At 43.8% G+C, this 19,877-nt stretch overlaps 1 protein-coding gene across 1 annotated transcript in view; it reads right to left on the minus strand.

The window, feature by feature from the left end:
* LOC101742684 (inactive dipeptidyl peptidase 10) overlaps nt 1-19,877 on the minus strand; it is a 135,301-nt gene that overhangs the window by 25,587 nt on the left and 89,837 nt on the right. The window contains exon 4 of the mRNA XM_012691014.4: nt 19,742-19,836. Coding sequence (XP_012546468.3) covers nt 19,742-19,836 — 95 coding nt within the window. The remainder of the gene's footprint in view (nt 1-19,741; nt 19,837-19,877) is intronic.

Raw genomic sequence — 19,877 nt, forward strand, 5'->3', positions numbered from 1 at the left:
TTGACTATATTTTTTTTTATTGCTATCAAAGCAATGGATGGATGGACTAGCTCACAGCCCACCTGGTGTTAAGTGGTTACTGTTAAGTGGTCACCTTGAGATATAAGTTCTAAGGTCTCAGTAGAGTTACAACGGCTGCCCCACCGTTCAAACCCAAACGCATTACTGCTTCACGGTAGAAATAGGCAGGGTGGTGGTACCTACCCGTGCGGACTCACAAGAGGTCCTACCACCAGTAAATCATAATAGTATTATCTATGATGGTCGAAGCTAATGCGCGGGAAATTTAAATATAATGAAGGGCCAAGAGAGCTTCATTTACATATATATATATATAGAGATCCCAATCCACACTTAGTTGATCAAACGTGCCGTACAAGTAGTTTTTGTTTGATCCATTTTCACTAGTTGATCCGGGCAGTATTATTTGATCCTTTATATGTTCACCATCCGTATGTGGCTCCAAAGGGATCAACTAGTGTCGCCGCATTTAAGAATAATAATTATGCCATTTTTATACAAATCCACCTTTTTGGAATTTTGACATGTGTTGATCCGATTCAAATGGACCAATGAGAACGCAGGATTTTATTAAGTGCCACACAATTGGTTAGCGGCAACACATTCTGTTATTATTAATTGTTAATCCAAATCTTTGGTGATAATATAATAATTTTGTGTTTTAAAACTGACATGACTTAGAGACGGAGACGGTTTTTGTTATGCGTGTTCGCGGATAAATTCGTCGTCCATGAACAGAATTAAATAATGTTTTTTTTTGTTGGAAAGGAGATATCTCAAAGATGATCACATGATAAGGAAACCAGGGTCTGATGATGAAATCCTAGAGAAATTGAGGCGAACCTTCAAAAATCGTAAGGGCGACTAGCATGTTTCTAATTTTTTTTTTTTATTGCCCTTGTGGGCAGACGAGCATACGGCCCACCTGATGGTGAGTGGTTACCGTCGCCCATGGACTTCAGCAATGCCAGGGGCAGAGCCAAGCCGCTGCCTACCGCTTCATACTCTCCACAAGCCTCGTTTGAATAAGGACATGTCATAGCGCTCGGGAAACACCGTGGAGGGGAGCTCATTCCATAGCCGGATGGTACGTGGCAAAAAAGATCTCTGGAAACGCACTGTGGATGATCGCAGTGGCTCCAGGTAGTATGGATGAACTCTACTCCGGTGGCGGGCGGTGCGATGGTAAAAACGAGATGCCGGTATCATCTCGAACAATTCCTCAGAGCACACCCCATGGAACATACGGTACAAAATACAGAGGGATCCGAAGTCCCTCCGCAGACCCAGAGGTTCCAAACGATCCGTGAGAATGGGATTATCGACAATCCGAATGGCCCTCTTCTGTATGGAGTCAAAAGGAAGAAGCTGGTATTTGGGAGCCCCGGCCCAGAGATAGGAGCAGTACTCCATGCGAGGCCAGACTTGTGCTTTATAAAGCAAAAGCCTTTGTCCAGGCGTGAAGTACCGCTTCGCTCTGTTGAGGACTCCCAGCATTTTGGACGTCAACTTGGCTTTGCCTTCCAGATGACTCCGAAACTGGACATCGCTCGAAATGTCGACCCCAAGTATCCCGATACTCTCGGAAGGTTGCAGGGATACTCCTTGGAATTGCGGCGCCATGACAAAGGGGTCCTTCTTCGCAGTGAACGCGCAAACTTGTGTCTTTGTCGGGTTGAATTGAACCAAGTTCAATTCACCCCATTCGGAGACTCACCCCAGAGAGTTCTCCACTTCAGACACAAGTTTTGATCGTCTCTCTTGCACCACGCTCCGAGAGAGACTCTGATGGCCAATATATCGCGCATCCCCCGTGCTGTCATCTGCATAGCAATGCATGCCATCAATAGACAGCATGTCATTGATATACAGGATGAAAAGCGTGGGGGAGAGCACCGAACCATGTGGAACGCCAGCGTTAATGGTCATGGTATCAGAACAGTCACCGTCTACAACGACCGTGATGCTCCGCCCATCCAAAAAGCTAGCGATCCACTTGCAGAGACCCTCGGGGATTCCGTAAGATGGTAGCTTCGACAGAAGTACCCTATGCCAAACCCTGTCGAAGGCCTTCGCGATATCAAGGCTCACAGCAAGAGCCTCGCCTTTGCTCTCCAAGGCTTCAGCCCACTTGTGTGTAAGGTATACAAGAAGATCGCCAGCTGAGCGACCGTGACGGAAACCGTACTGTCGGTCACTGATCAGCTGGCAATCTTCAAGATACTTCAGGAGTTGTATATTTAATATCCGCTCCATCACCTTGGAAAGCAAGGAAGTTATCGCGATAGGCCTATAGCTCGATAGGTCCGACCGGTCACCCTTCTTGGGGATAGGGTGGACGTGGGCAGTCTTCCATGAAGACGGAACCCTGTTAGCGCAATAGGAGAGGCGATACAAACGCGTTAGCGCAGGCGTCAGCTCAGGGGCACACGTTTTCAGAACCACTGCAGGGATGCCGTCTGGCCCACTTGACTTATGGACGTCCAGGAGTCGGATTTCCCGCCTGACTGCACACTGTGTAAAGCAGATCTCCGGCAGGGAACTATCACACTGGGGGATGTTCGGTGGTGTGGCACCCCCGTCGTCCACAGTCGAGTTCGAGGCAAAGACTTTGACCAGAAGGTCAGCCTTCTCTTTCGCACTATGGGCCAGACTGTCATCGGACTTGCGTAGTGGTGGGAGACACTAGCCCTGCAAAAGTTTCCTTCTGCAGCTTTGGCGAGCGACCAAAAAGCACGGCTCCCAGAGGGATAGCTCTTCAGTCGCTCGCCAATTCTAGCAACGTGCTCCGACCTCGCCCTGGCAATAACCTTCTTGTAGGACTTTGAAGCGGCGTTATATTTCCGCCTTTCCTCCGAGATGTTAGGATCCCGACGTCTCCTGGCATCATTCCATGCAACATATGCGGACCGCTTGAGGTGTGCAGCATCCCTGCTGGCATTGTTATACCAGGGTCTGCTGCGACCCCCAACGGGCACTTCAGAGGAGGGGATAAACAATTCCATTCCCTGGAGCACCGCGTCTTTAAGACGGTCCGCACAGACTTCAGGATCAACAGAGGAAAAAGTATTTGAAAGCACTAAAATCTAATAAAGGTCTGGGTTCGATCTGATGATGGAGCCAATAAACTGTCGAGGGCGCTCCCCAAAGCTTTAGATTAGAGTAATCTTCAAAACGGTTCAATAGATTTTCAGAATATTTTACTACTAGGTAGATATAAGGACTTAGGTAGATTTCATCTCGTAAAAAACTCAATTTTGGGCGGTCCGGGAATCGATCCGGGGTCGAAACAAATCCGCGCGAACGACGTCATGGGTCTTGTATTTAATATAAATAAATAAATCTTCGACTAGTTAATAAAAAATATAGATAAGATGACATCGTCTTTGTAGTAGTGGGTGAGAACACAATGTTGTAATAAAACTAACAAGGTCAATCAATGTTGTAATAAAAGTAGGTAATAAGAAAAATAAGCTGTTGACCGTCTCGCACAGCCCCGCGCTGCCCACCCCTATCGCGGATCAGAAGTTAACCGTTTCGTCCTAATATATATATTATACTGGATCAACTTCAGTGTTGTAATTATGGCATATATCGGATCCAAATTTTACGAGTGAGTACAATAAAAATAGCCGTTACGGATTCACATTTGTCTAAGCTTTCGACGAAGTGAAAACTAGAGTAGATACTTTTTTTATGGAATATATCTGGCAACATCGCAAAACAAAATGCAACGTTGCCACTCTGGGCAAAATATGTCGAAACGGAACAACGTTATTCGCGTGCAAAGGTGGATCAAATAGTAAATAGGGATCGGGCTGGATCAACTATGTGTGCAAAGACGCCAATATATATATATATATATATATATATATTTACATCCTACAATCTTTTTGGCGTCTGCACGTCGTGCATCATTACGACGTCCTCCAGTTCCCATTGCTTTTTTTAACATGTCTTAATGAATATTGCTTAGTTTTTCGATTTCCAGCTCCGTGAGATACGTCATTTTCCGATAATTTTATTTTTCGCGATATTCTTCTTGCGTTCGTGCCGCAACATTTTTGAACCCCGAACCATGGTCATAAATTATAGGCGTCCTGGATATATTGATCGTGATTTACCTATGGTATCGACTATTTAGCATCCTCATAGGATGAACGACATTTGTAAGTGCGACGTTGCCAGCTTTATGTTTACTTTCTCTTTCTTTGACATTTTTTTTTTTTTTTTTTTTTTTTTTTTTTTTTTTTTTTTTTTTTTTTTTTTTTTTTTTTTTTTTTTTTTTTTTTTTTTTTTATGATTGAAAGTTTACTGGTGGCCCGAAGGCCTTTCCAGTTTCACCAGGACAGGTGGGCGAGCAAAGGCTCAGCCAAGAGGGGTGGGATTTGCTAACAACTGCCCGAGCGCCTCCGAAGGAGACCTAACAACTCAAGAGCAATTGTTTCGCGAATGAATCTACTACCGGATCGGAATCGCGACCCGCTGAGAAGATCCGGCGAGAAACTCAGCGGGCTGATGCATGGGTTAGGTTGCACGTCGACCTCTTTGTCGAGTTCGACGAGTACGGTTACCGGGGTCCCTAAGCCTGCCCCTAGTATTAGAGCTGAAGGCATCTAATGCAAAGGTTATTGGATCTGATGGATCCGTAAGGACGTGTCTAGGGCGTCGACGGTGACTGGCTCCTGCATGATCAGGATTCGGGGAGTAGTCAGCGGCGGCAACGATAAGGCGATTATCATGACGCATAGCCTTATCGAAGTATCGTTCCGACGCTGACTTCATGTATTTCCGAATTGATTCGAGGCCCAGGTCGTCGTGTAGGTCAACGTTCCTCACGAACCACGGAGCCCCGACAGCTAACCTGCAAAAGCGGGATTGTAGGGATTGGAGGGTGTCTATGTGTGTGCGGGCCGCGTGAGCGAACACCACACTCGCGTAAGTCATGACGGGCCTTATGCAAGTTTTGTAAAGTGTCACCTTGTTCCGAAGGGACATTTTACTCCGCTTACAGATCATGGGGTAGAGTCTACCGAGAATAAACGCGGCACGGTCACGGACTGATTTTATATGCGGGCGGAATGTCATCGATGCATCCAGGGTAACGCCCAGGTACTTGACCTTCCTGGCCCAGGGTATGGGTTGTCTAAAGAGAGTAATCGGGGGTGTGAGATTCCTCCTCCTAATCCGGGAGGAAATCCGTGTGGAGCTTCCCCTCTGAAATAGCACCGCAGTACTTTTCGCTGGGTTGATGTCTATGCGCCATTTTCGGAACCACTGTCCTAGGGCTAGGGCTGCGCTCTGAAGCTTCTTCGCGATTAGGGACTTATTTCTACTAGAATAGTAAACAGTCGTGTCGTCGGCGAATAAAGCTAAATGGGTCGGCGGCGACCGGGGAATATCGTTGACGAATAAGCTAAATAGGAGGGGTGAGAGGACAGAGCCTTGCGGGACTCCAGCTGTGAGAGGTCGTGGGGAGGAGCGGGTTCCCTCGACTCGATATCGAAAAGAGCGGTTCGACAAGAAGTCCCGTATGATGAGCACGAGACTATCCGGCACGCCCATGTTGAATAGTTTGAAAATCAAACCATTGTGCCAGACTTTGTCGAACGCTTTTGCGACGTCGAAGAAGAGAGCTCCCGTGTATAACGGTTTTGGTCGATTAAGCCCCACAAGAATGTGCTCCGTGAGGCGGTGCACCTGTTGAACGCATGAGTGATTTGTACGGAATCCGAATTGTTCATCGATAAGAATGCCCTTGGATGAGACGAAGTCTCTGAGGCGTTTGTAGAGCAGACGCTCATACAGTTTGCCTAGAGACATGAGGAGGCTAATCGGGCGGTAGCTCGTCGGATCATTTTTTGGTTTACCGGGTTTATGTATGCCGATAACGTCCGCTTCTTTCCACACCGCGGGAAAGATACAGTTCGCCATAGCGGCATTGAAAATAGATGCCAACATCACGATGAGTTGGACGGGTAGAAGTTTAATAACGCGGTTGGATATACCGTCGGAACCGGGAGCCTTGCGAGGACGTAGGTCTTTGATCAAGTCTTTAACTTCCATCGGGGTGACGGGTGGTAACGCATCAGAGGGTGGCAAGGAGGCTCTGCGTTCTACCTCACTGTCTACTAATTCTACATGAACAGGGTCCACGGATTGAGTGCTGGGCGTGCACTGGGTTTGCAATGTATCGGCCAGCAGCTCTGCTTTTTCGTCATCATCGAACGCCGCGAGTCGGCCTGAGGGGCCTACGAGGGGGGGCATAGTTACTACCGTATCCGATTTGAGTGTACGAGCTAAGCGGTAGTAAGACCTTTGGGAGGGCGCGAGTCCTTCTAAGAAATCAGACCATCTGGCATCTCGGACTTCGGCGATGCGAGACTTTACGTCGCGTTGTAGGGCACGCATTCGAATACGATTTTCCGCGGTAGGATACCTGTCGTAGGCGCGTATCGAGGCGTTCTTAGCTCTAAGAAGTTCCCTAATATCGTCGGACAATTTGAAGCGGTGAAGGAAGTCCTCCGCTACAACTTGTTTCGATGACCTATCTAATGTCGAGGTGATGTGTGACGTTAAGATGTCTATGGCTTCAGCGGTATCCTGAGGAGACGGGATAGAGTCCGGGTTAAACGGGAGCGATGGTGGATCAGATTCAGCCAGGCTGATGCCCAGCGTGTGCCAATCCACCACAGTTCTCGTGACGGGAACGGAATCGGGAGCGCGACCGAGCTTCATAACGACGGGACGGTGGTCTGAATCTAACTCTGAAACTACTTCGATCGAGTGTAAGCGCAGAGTTACGTTTTTTAATAACGCTATGTCGAGTATATCCGGGCGATGCGCGATATTTAGCGGGTAGTGAGTCGGGGTTAGCGGAGCGACGATATCGAAGGCGAGATCATCGACTAACGCGTCAAGCCGCCTGCCATTCGGGGTTGTGGTGTGTGAGTTCCACCTGATGTGTTTACAATTTAGGTCGCCCGCCAGAATGACAGAGCTCCCCATACCGAGCAGCGCCTCGATATCACTGCTTAGAACGATCTTATCCGGTGGAAGATAAACGGACGCGATAACGATCGGCGCGTGTCCCGTCAGTGAGATTCGGCACACTGATGCTTCGATATTAGCGAGCGCGGGAGGATCGAGCGGGACGCAATGCAGGGCTCTTCTATAGTAAATGACGGTACCACCACCACGGGCAGAGAGCCTGTCGTTCCTGACCATGTTATAGTTCGCGATTTTAGGGTCACGGCGCGCGGGCTTAAGTAGGGTCTCCTGCACTAAAAAGATATCAATTTGGTGGTCACGCAAAAAGTCAGAAACCTGATCACGTTGATTTGCGAGACCGTAAGCGTTAAAAAATCCTATCGTTACGGATAGGGGCTTTATTCTACTTATATACGCCATTGATTACCGGCGGAGTGAGGGGAGGACGTACGTATTTAATGACGCGTATACGTCGGCGTATTCCTGCACAACGGCGATAAAGTGTTGTGCAGTGGAGGCAGCGCGAATGGCGTCGCCCAAAGCGTTAACGCGCTCAAAGTTGATCGACTGAAAGAAGTCGATCGCTAAAGCGAGATTGTCGGACGCGGTCGGAGGGCAAGTCGCGGGAGAGGGACGAGTCGCGGGGGCGGGACGAATCGCGGAGGAGGGAGTTGTAGCCGTGTTCGTGTACGGCAGCGGTTTTGCCCAGGCCGAGACACTGGGCACCGCCGCCGGAACGAACGCTGGCTTAGCCTGCGACGCAGAGGGTGCCGAGGCTTTGATGTCTGGGCCGGAAGCTCGGAGGCGGTTTTGGCGGGCGACGCGGCGATTTATTTTAGGGGCTCGGGGGCAACCACGGTAATTCGCGGGGTGACCCTGTGTTCGACACAGGACGCAGCTAGGCGGTTCCGTCGCGGTTTTTTGGTCGCGAGCGCAGAGGGCCGTGGCGTGATCGCCCAAACACTTAACACATCGGGGGCGCGCGTGACAGTTACGGGAAGAGTGCCCGTACAATTGGCAGTTATGGCACTGGCTAGGAGTGCCTTTTTTATGGGGGGCTTCGACAGCGATACCAGAGAGCCTACAGACGGTCTGTGTGTTAAAGATTTTCTTACCCTCGGGGGTAGGCTGGAGAGCGACTAGAACCATATTATATGGCTCCCTACCGCGACCGGTGTGCATACGGTGCACAGAATTCACTGGTAGGCCTTGTTCTAACAGGTCGGCTTTTACGAGCTCTACATCTAACTCTTTAGGGATTCCGCGTATTACAACGCGGAGTTCGCGCTCCTCCTGGAGCGTATACGTATGGAAACTTATACGCTCCTTACGGAGGTAAGAAGAGAGGGCCCTATGGTCGTCGGGTGTTTGAACCTTAATTTGAATGCCGTTCGCGAGGTTACGGGCATTCGTGAAATTTATATTTTTGGCCTTAAGGGCCAGGCAAACTCGATCCCAAGCTGCCTTCTCCTGAAGGATAACCGGGGGAGGGGTCTGGGTTTTATTTTGTGCCACCGGACGCGGCGACGGAGTGGCACGGGCTGGGGGCGCAACGGGAGTCTGAGGGCGGGGGCGCGACGCGTTCACGGCTTTGCTAATTTTAGCGGCCGCGGGAGCTCGAGACTCCGCGGCACGCTTCTTACCCTTCTGTACCAGGGTGCCTTTCTTTGACAATCGCTTGTCTGTACATTTATACCAATTTCGTCAAATCTATACATATACGGATGCCCGATAATTTTATATAATTTATCTATCTACACGTATTAGTAACAATGGATTTTGATGAAGCTAAGTACACAAATAGTTTATAATAAGATAAAGAAAATGAAGCTCCTGTCTCTGAGATTTTTACATGAAAAATCGTATGTAGTAGCTAGAATAACAAGCATATAATAATTATGTACATGTTTGTCTAGTCTATTTTTTCATAATTTTAAAACAAGTAGGTATGTAATAACTTCATTTGTGGGTTTAATATAAATATAGGTATGATAAAATCGGCATTGTATCCTACCATGGCCTGAACCAATATTGTATAGACGTCCAACATTATACACGGACCCCAATATCTACTTTGTCTGGCTATAAATACTGCTATAATCAAAAATAAAAAAAATTCTATTGCAAATAACATTTATTACTTTTACAGTGTGTTTGTTTAACACATAAATATATAACAATTTAAAGTATAAAAAGCTTATTCGAAGTAGTCTCCATTGACTGCAATACAGTCCTTTAAACGTTGAGGCCAGTTATCAATAGAAGCACGTACTCTTTCCATGGGAACATTTTACACTGCCAATCCTACGGATTGTTTTAGGGACTCCAAATTATCATGGTGCTTAGAGCAAGCCGTACTCTCTAAAACTGACCATAAATCATAATCCAGCGGATTAAGATCAGGACTAGACGACGGCCAGTCTTCAGCTCTGATGAAATCCGAAACGTTCATTTCCAACCAAGACTGCGTAGACTGAGCTTTATGACCTGGCTCCGAGTCTTGCTGGAAGGACCATTCTTGATTATTGAACATGGTGTTGTTAAGGGGCTTCACTACCTTCTCAAGAATGGTATCTTGATACACTTGTGCCTCCGTCACCCCGATGGAAGTTAAAGACTTGATCAAAGACCTACGTCCTCGCAAGGCTCCCAGTTCCGACGGTATATCTAACCGCGTTATTAAACTTCTACCCGTCCAACTCATCGTGATGTTGGCATCTATTTTCAATGCCGCTATGGCGAACTGTATCTTTCCCGCGGTGTGGAAAGAAGCGGACGTTATCGGCATACATAAACCCGGTAAACCAAAAAATCATCCGACGAGCTACCGCCCGATTAGCCTCCTCATGTCTCTAGGCAAACTGTATGAGCGTCTGCTCTACAAACGCCTCAGAGACTTCGTCTCATCCAAGGGCATTCTCATCGATGAACAATTCGGATTCCGTGCAAATCACTCATGCGTACAACAGGTGCACCGCCTCACGGAGCACATTCTCGTAGGAGTTAACCGACCAAAACCGATCTACACGGGAGCTCTCTTCTTCGACGTCGCAAAAGCGTTCGACAAAGTCTGGCACAACGGTTTGATTTTCAAACTTTTCAACATGGGCGTACCGGACAGTCTCGTGCTCATCATACGGGACTTCTTGTCTAACCGCTCTTTTCGATATCGAGTAGAGGGAACCCGCTCCTCCCCGCGACCACTCACGGCTAGAGTCCCGCAAGGCTCCGTTCTTTCTCCGCGCCTATTTAGTTTATTTGTCAATGATATTCCCCGGTCGCCGCCGACCCAGCTAGCCTTATTCGCTGACGACACAACCGTTTACTACTCAAGTAGAAACAAGTCACTAATCGCGAAGAAGCTTCAGAGCGCAGCCCTAGCCCTAGGACAGTGGTTCCGAAAATGGCGCATAGACATCAACCCAGCGAAAAGTACTGCGGTGCTATTTCAGAGGGTAAGCTCCACACGGATTTCCTCCCGGATTAGGAGGAGGAATCTCACACCCCCGATTACTCTCTTTAGACAACCCATACCCTGGGCCAGGAAGGTCAAGTACCTAGGCGTTACCCTGGATGCATCGATGACATTCTGCCCGCATAAAAAGTCAGTCCGTGACCGTGCCGCGTTTATTCTCGGTAGACTCTACCCCATGATCTGTAAGCGGAGTAAAATGTCCCTTCGGAACAAGGTGACAGTTTACAAAACTTGCATAAGGCCCGTCATGACTTACGCGAGTGTGGTGTTTGCTCACGCGGCCCGCACACATATAGACACCCTCCAATCTCTACAATCCCGCTTTTGCAGGTTAGCCGTCGGAGCTCCGTGGTTTGTGAGGAACGTTGACCTACACGACGACTTAGGCCTCGAATCTATCCAGAAATACATGAAGTCAGCGTCGGAACGGTACTTCGATAAGGCTATGCGTCATGATAATCGCCTTATCGTTGCCGCCGCTGATTACTCCCCGAATCCTGATCACGCAGGAGCAAGTCACCGTCGTCGCCCTAGACACGTCCTTACGGATCCATCAGATCCAATAACTCTTGCATTAGATACCTTCAGCTCTAACACTAGGAGTAGGCTGAGGAACCCTGGTAACCGTATTGGTCGAACTCGACAAAGAGGTCGACGTGCAACCTAACCCATGCATCAGCCCGCTGAGTTTTTCGCCGGATCTTCTCAGTGGGTCGCGATTCCGATCCGGTAGTAGATTCATTCGCGAAGCAATTGCTCTGGAGTTGTTAGGTCTCCTTCGGAGGCGCTCGAGCAGTTGTTAGCAAATCCCACCCCTCCTGGCTGAGCCTTTGCTCGCCCACCTGTCCTGGTGAAGCTGGAAAGGCCTCCGGGCCACCAGTAATCTTTCAATCATAAAAAAAAAAATACTTATGCCAATGTTTTGATACCTTTTTCACAAAAGTATGGCTCAGTCACTCCTTCATAGCTAATACCCCACCAAACCATCACTGAAGTCGGATAGTGCCTACGTTGCACTCTGTCGACTAATTGGGAAGCTTCCTTAGAGCTTTGAGCATAAATACGGTCATTTTGTTTGTTAAAATGTTGCTCAATTGTAAAAAGTTTTCTCATCCGTAAACAAAATGTTCTATGACCTCCCTTTGCGTACCGCTTCAGTAGTTGTTTCGATTTTACTACCCTATTCTCTTTTAAATTATCAGTTAAGAAATGACTAGTAAGAGACTTACAGGCTGCAAGTCCTAAGTCATCTTTTAAAATACGCGACATGGTTCTAGGTGCTGTCTTCATCTCCCGAGATAAAATATTTTGTTTTCGGACAGGATTTTTTCGAATTCTTTCCCTTACTGCTTTGACCACCTTTTTCGTACGAACACTACGTGGACGGTCAAATTTTTTTCTGTCACAAGCAGAGGAGGTCTCATTGCACCTATTAATAGCCCGGTACACAAACATTTTACTAATACCAAGCGTATAGAGAGTTTTAAAAATTGCCTTTGGCTCCATACGTACTTTGTGTAATGCAATCACCGCGATTCGGTTCTCTTTATCACCCCACTCCATTTTAATATCGCAAAATATTGTACAATGTATTGGCGCCAAAATGAGAAATCATATAAAAATGACAGATTCCAAATTCAAATGTAATATTTTTGTTATTTTTAATTGTAACATTGTATTTACGGCCAGAATATACGAACGTCTAATAGCTATATACGGACGCCTAATAGCTATATACGGACGCCTAATAGCTTTATACGGACGCCTAATAGCTATATACGGACGCCTAATAGCTATATACGGACGCCTAATAGCTTTATATGGACGCCTAGTAGCTATATACGGACGCCTAATAGCTATATACGGACGCCCAGTAACCTGGCTACTTTAATTATAAAAATACGGCAGTATGTGAGGCAATACTGTTTGGCTACAAGCTACTGTATGGTGGAAATACTGTTGCCAATCGTGTTGCACCATATTGGATTGTTCCCATTTGTCATTTGTGTTATTCACAGATTTCCCCGGGACAAATGGGAATTATTGGCAGTTGGAAGAAATATTTTTAATCGACTTCTCTTGACTATCCCACTAGATTTGAATTGGACATCCGTATATATCAATTGAGCGTCCGTATATAGCTATTGGTCGTCCGTATAAAGCTATTGGGTGTCCGATTTCTCATTTATTTAAAGAATTTACTGAACATATTTAGCGGCAAAATCGGCTCCTTTGAGCGTTTTTCTTTGTTCTGACTTTTTAAAAGTTTAAATAAACTCGGGCTCCTAATGATACGCAACGCGAATACCACCTACGGCGAATATATTGTTTTGATTAAATATCGTGTGATAATTGTGATCCAATGTTGCAAACGAGCTGGCAACGTCGCAGTTGTGGACGCCAAATACGCGGATCCCTAGTCAGGAACTCCCCGAGATATGCGGCTGTCAATATACGCGCGACAGCAGTGCCACACCTGCGTTACGATTTCGTCGCGAACTGTTTAATATATTATTGCAGCCATTTATGAGATAATTTGGCTTCTATCGATATTTGTCCTACGGCTAGCGAGGACCAATGGGACGTAAACCCCACTGGCTATCAAAGTGGCGTCCGGTATGCGGACGCCAAAAGCAGGTGGACGCCAGTTTAAATGCATTTTTTTCTTCAGAGGACGTCTAATTGTTTGGGGGATAAATATATATATATATATATATATATATATATATATATATATCTATATCTATAGAGTATTAAACGGTAGGCAGGGGCTTGGCTCTGCCCCTGGCATTGCTGAAGTCCATGGGCGACGGTAACCACTCACCATCAGGTGGGCCGTATGATCGTCTGCCTACAAGGGCAATTAAAAAAAAAAAAAAAAGAATTGATGTTCGTTAGTCTCGCTAAAACTCGAGAACGGCTGGACCGATTTGGCTAATTTTGGTCGTGAATTATTTGTGAAAGTCCAGAGAAGGTTTAAAAGGTAGATAAATATGAAAATGCTTGGAATTAAATAAAAATAACAATTTTGTTTTTCCTTTGATGTGTCCTCCGTCGGACGGATTCCTTTTGTTTGTTTTAAGTTTATTTTATACAAAAGTTTAGGTGTTTTATTTATCGATTGAGGCACTACGAAGCCTGCCGGGTCAGTTAGTTTTTAATAGATTTTAAATGGCGTTCAATGATGATAATATCTAATGTCAGTATTGGCGGCTTGCTTACAAAGCTTAATAAGATTATTCAGGGTTTTGTGCAGATTGCCGGCCACCTTGGATGACTACTGGATAGGAAAGATAATATCTCTTGTATTATAATAAAAATTACGGTACAAATAAAAGCTACAGTTTGATCAAATTGACAAAACGATTGTGATGGGCAAGTTGGAAGGAAAGAGACCACGCGGGCGATCACCTAAGCGCAGATGTGATCAAATAACCACCCTAGCTGGCCTGTCAGTCACAACCGCCCTACGAGAAACTGAAGACTGGACGAGGTGAGAACAACTCACGAGACAGGCCACGGTCAAGTTTCAAGGACGCAGCCTTCAGTAATGAGAGGTAAGCGACGAAGAAGAAAAAAGAAGACAATTAAATAACTTAAAGAAAACTTTAATTATCAGAAGATGCACTGCTGGTATCCGATACATACTTAAAAATGATTTCAAAAACTGATATAGATATATGAACCTTTTGTAAACGTCAATGGAGAATTCTCTGCAAAAATCTACAGCATATTTTTTTTAGTTCGGAAAAAAGGTTGTAAGTTCCCCACGTACTACTACATAATATGTAAATAGCTCAACATGAGCTCAACTGAAATAACCATTGGCTCTGCAGCAGTAAATAAAAATGTAGGTACTTAGTTTTACAAGTTGATGTTGAATGAAATTGGGTCCACATGTAAAAACGACATTAAAGCAAACAGATCCTTGAAATATGTTGGCATTATATTAAACTAGCGCCCCGCCCTCGCTTCGCTTCGGAAACATTAAAACACACATGAAACCAAAAAAAAAAAAAAAAAAAGTAACCTATGTTCATCAGGGACAATGTCGGCTTCTAATGGAAAAAGAATTTTTCAAATCGGTCCAGTAGTTTCGGAGCCTATTCGAAACAAACAAACAAACAAATCTTTCCTCTTTATAATATTAGTATAGATAACTTTATCGTTTTGTTTTTAAACGGTTTTATTATTTAAATCAATACCGTCGTTTGCTTTAAGTAAGTTTGCTTCTTATTAGTAAGACACAAAAAGTTTGGAACGATCCCATACTTCGACAAGTCAACATATAGCATCTTTAGAATTGAAGTGGCTTAACTAAAAATTTTATGAAAATGAGTTTTATAGAGCTATAAACATGTGCAATACATATTTGTGTATGTACAGTTTGTAAGATTAAACAGTTTCTTTTAGTCCAGAAAAAGAAAAAAATACTCTTTCTCTCTCTTTTTAAATCAAGCGCATACTTTAAGGTGTGCTTTAAGACTTAAAATATTAAAATTGAAACTGAAAAATTTTCAATTTTCAATTCCATTTTTGGCCTTTACCAAAAAGTAAGAATTTTTGGGTTAAGCCACTTTAATTCAAAATGTGTGATATCTCATCGAAACATTAAGCCCGACATTTTATCGACATGAGCTTGAAGACGGTTTCCCTTTAGAACCGAGAATGTTCCATTTAGTTCTCAGGATCGGAAGTGTCCAGGAACATGTCAGTTCATTGGAAATCCCGTAATCCCAGAGTTGTTCGACAGCGGAGTAATCCCGAGATTACACGCGGGATAGGTTTATGTAATAATTCTTTTTGATCTATTATCGTTTCGCCCTGCCTAAATGTAGACCGGATAATCTAGTTATACACTTAAACGAGCTGTAGAAGATCAGAAAGAGAAAGAATAAGAGAGAAAAGATCTCGCGACAGAACAAAAAAATTCTTAAAAAATCCCTTAATAAATATCTAGTGTAGCGAGTTAAACTTGCTCATTCGTTCTTGTCACGTTTTCTACACTGAATAACGCCGTCCATCTGCATTATTAAGGTCGCGACAATCACTCCGGGAGATTAATTTCATGACTTTATCGAAGACGGCGGTTTTTAAATCATCCAGTATTAAAATGAATTAACCGCTTTGAAAAAGAGAGGCTTACTGATATTAGCGAGTGTTTGTTTATTTCCGACATTTGTTATTGCTATCTATCGTAGATACAGTCAATGTGGTGGCAGATAGTTATCGTCGCTCATGCACGGTGGCAATACCCTGGCACTCATGAGCCTCTAAGCCCGGTTAAGCTATTAAGGGATCTTTTTAAAAATCGATTGAAGATGGACATGTCCATTTCGTCTCGTAGTCCTTACAAGGTATTTTTAATCTATTAAAGTGAACGAGTCAATGGACTCAAACGCCGGTTATCTACAAGTACATATATATATATATATATAAGTACATGAAAATGAATTGCTGTTCGTTAGTCTAAAACTCGAAAACGGCTGGACCGATTTGGCTAATTTTGGTCTTGAATTATTTGTGCAAGTCCAGAGAAGGTTTAAAAAGTAGATAAATATGAAAATGCTCGGAATTAAATAAAAATAACAATTTTGTTTTTCCTTTGATGTCTCCCCCGTCGGACGGATTCCTTTTGTTTGTTTTAAGTTTATTTTATACAAAAGTTTAGGTCTTTTATTTTTCGATTAAGGCACTACAAAGTCTGCCGGGTTAGCTAGTTATGTATAAATATCAGCCATATTCTCAATTGTATCCACAATAGAGTATCGACAAAGGCAATCCAGCTTTTAAAGTTGAAACGCTTTATGGCAGGAATAAGTAGTAGAATAGTACTGATCCATCCCTTTTACTGTTTTAGGTACAGAAGAACATACGTCCCAGCTAATAGTGAATAGCTACCGATGCTCACAGAGATCACGAGCTAACACTCAGGACTCTAGAATGGTAAGGAATCGAAATAGATTTTTCATCAAAAACATTAAACAATGTATTGTATTATAGTATGTATTATACAAGGAATATTCGAAAACAATCACAAAAGTTAATCGCTCAAGGAGAAAACAACAAAAGAAAGGTTATCCGTGGTATGTTTACATTGAATATTGGAGATTACGAGCGTAAGTGGTCGCCACAGTATAGCGAAGAACAGTAGACGTGCTTTGAAACAGGGTAAAGCAACTGCATACGTACATAGTTTCATATGACATGTTCTGTAGTAATTGAGTCGTCTATTATCAAAGGCGGCAATCTGTACATTTGGACAAAAATTTTTTATTGATATGTCAATACAGATTTATTTGAATATAATCGTCTCCTTCAAAGAATACGGTTCAAAACCTGCATTAAATAAAGGTTAATAGTTAACCTGTTATTTATCTAAGATGTCGTTCCGAAGAGTTTTGTGACTGCCAATGGAATACAAAGTCAATAATTCGTTTTTCTGATTTACCAATCATTGTCCAAAAGTCAGATTGCCGCCTTTGATAATAGTCGACTCAATTGTAAAGTCGTCGTGGCCTAAAGGGTAAAACGTCAGGTGCATTCGTATCTAGCGGTGCATCAGTGTTCGAATCCTGCAAGCGGGTACAAAATTTTCCAATGAAATATGTACTTAAAAAATGTTCATAATTGACTTCCACGGTGAAGGAATAACATCGTGTAATAAAAATCAAACCCGCAAAATTATAATTTGTCGCACGGGTAGGTGCCACCACCCTGCCTATTTCTACCGTGAAGCAGCAATGCGTTTCGGTTTGAAGGGTGGGGTGGTCGTAACTATACTGAGGTCTTAGAACTTATATCTCAAGGTGGGTGGCGCATTTACGTTGTTGATGTCTATGAGCTCCAGTGACCACTTAGCACAAGGTGGGCTGTGAGCTAGTCTAGCCACCTAAGCAAAAAAAAATGGTATTATTATCAACAATTGGATGTTTTTAATTGAACTTCAATTAAGCTTAATAAATTAAAATACATAGTTGAAAAAGTTTTTTTGTTACGATATTTTTTTTAAATATTAAACTAAAATGGCTCCGATGTAAATTTGCAAAAATGTTGCTTAAACCAAATTGTCTTTTACTCCTCGATATATAATATTAACGTACGTGAACCTACTGATGTAGCCTGCACTGTGCGTGTAGGGTATTGATTTGTCTCTGCGGGGCGAGAAATATATGCGAGTACATAAATAGCCTTTGTGTTGACGGGTACTGTAGGTATTTTCCTATTTTACCCCAATACCGTAAGCAGGTTAGATATAATCACAAAGGACAATTTTGAACGGATGAATTTTTTTTAAAACGCGATACATACTGAGTTGAAGAGTTCAGAGTTTTTTAGGAAGGAAGAATTACTGATGGCCCGAAGGTATTCCCAATTTCACGAGGACAAGTAATCCAAAGTGTAGTGGTTATAGAAGCTTTTGAACACCATCGCTCTCATTGATCCATCAATTCTTTTCTTTTAATATTTACTAAGCTAGCCCGGCGAACTTTATTCCGCCTTAGAGGCAATAAATGAGCAGACTTTTGATTTTATCAATGTCAATTTTTTATTTGGATAATTAATGTAAATTAAAAAAGCAAGTATTTTAATGATTCTTTATTGGCCATGTGTTTTAGTTGTTATTATTATATTTTTATTTCTTGTTCTTCTTCAGTCCTTTCACTCGTAATATTTCGAATCCGAATATAATTAGTCGCATTACGGCTTCGTCGTGAAAGATTTGCTCGTGTTGGTCGCGGCCTGGTTTTCTTAATGATTACTTATCTCGGCACAATAAGCTAATAGAAACTCGAAACAAACACATCAACCAGTCAACTTCAAAATTCTACTATAATTAACCATAGACTACTACATTACGCTTAGCTGTCAGTTGCGTTTTGTTATACCACGTTTTACGTCACGTCCCATGGGAACGTGATAAAAAGTATCATATGTCCTTCTCCTGGTTCTAAGCTACCTCCCCACCAATTTTCAGCCAAATCAGTTCAGCCGTTCTGGAGTTATAAATAGTGTAACTAACACGACTTTCTTTTATATATATAGATATCAAACAATAAGATAAACCGCGAACTTATGGATTCTTTCTTTTGAATGTTGTGAGCGTGCGTTGCAGTCAATACACATGCATTTGTAGCACTTAAATGGGTCACACTAAGCGCCCTTCGAGTGCTTTGAGCACCACTCGTTGCGAATATAACAAAAATCATCTCTCGAACAACCTCCCTAGAGCTCTCCCAAAAACCTCGCAAACCAGCTTACCCGTGGTAGGACCTCTTGTGAGTCCGCACGGGTACGTACCATCACCCTGCCTATTTTTGTCGTGAAGCAGTAATGCGTTTCGGTTTGAAGGGTGGGGCAGCCGTTGTAACTATACTTGAGACCTTAGAACTTATATCTCAAGGTAGGTGGCGGCATGTACGTTGTAGATGTCTATGGGCTCCGTTGACCAATTAACACCAGATGTACTGTGAGCTCATCCAACCGTCTATGCAATAAAAAATAATATAAATCCAGTGGCACCGGGCGCGTGTATCAAATTAACAACAATGATTTCACTACATTAGACCAGGCTTGGCTATTCGGGTATCTGTTATTGTGCAATTTTTTTTTCAAATAAATATTTTATTGGCCCTACAATCTGAACACTTTGTTTGTTATAATCGATTGTTTATGCAAAAGTCGCGAAGGACCAAATGATGCTTATCAAGTCATATTTGTCCACTGCTGTAAATAGGTTTCCTCCAATGTATTCAGTTTCTCATCCACTATTTAGTAGCGTTGCAATCACACCACGAAATTCAACATAGTTGTGGTTTTCCAAGACTTTAATTTATTTCTCAAAGTGAGACTATTCGATTTGTGTTGTGGATAGTGTTTGACCGTCTAACAGTATTGACGTGTTATATTGTCATTGTTAATACTGTTTTTTTTATTGCCCTTGTAGGCAGACGAGCACACGGCCCACCTGATGGTGAGTGGTTACCGTCGCCCATGGCCTTCAGCAATGCCAGGGGCAGAGCCGAGCCGCTGCCTACCGCTTAATACTCTCCACAAACCTCGTTTGAAGAAGGACATGTCATAGCGCTCGGGAAACACCGTGGAGGGGAGCTCATTCCATAGCTGGATGGTACGTGGCAAAAAATACCTCTGGAAACGCACTGTGGATGACCGCAGTGGCTCCAGGTAGTATGGATGAACTCTGCTCCGGTGGCGGGCGGTGCGATGGTAAAAACGAGATTTTAAAATACTTACAAAAGTAGAATTTGTCATGAGGAGCCTCGTGGTCAGGTTCTTCACGTTGAACAGAGTCAGGCCTCCCCATCTGTCTCTGAACACTAATTCTTCATCTGTAACAAGTTGACGAAAATTATAATCATATTTTTTTTTC

This window comes from Bombyx mori, chromosome 20 (assembly GCF_030269925.1).
Source record: "Bombyx mori chromosome 20, ASM3026992v2".
NCBI classification, from domain to species: domain Eukaryota; kingdom Metazoa; phylum Arthropoda; class Insecta; order Lepidoptera; family Bombycidae; genus Bombyx; species Bombyx mori.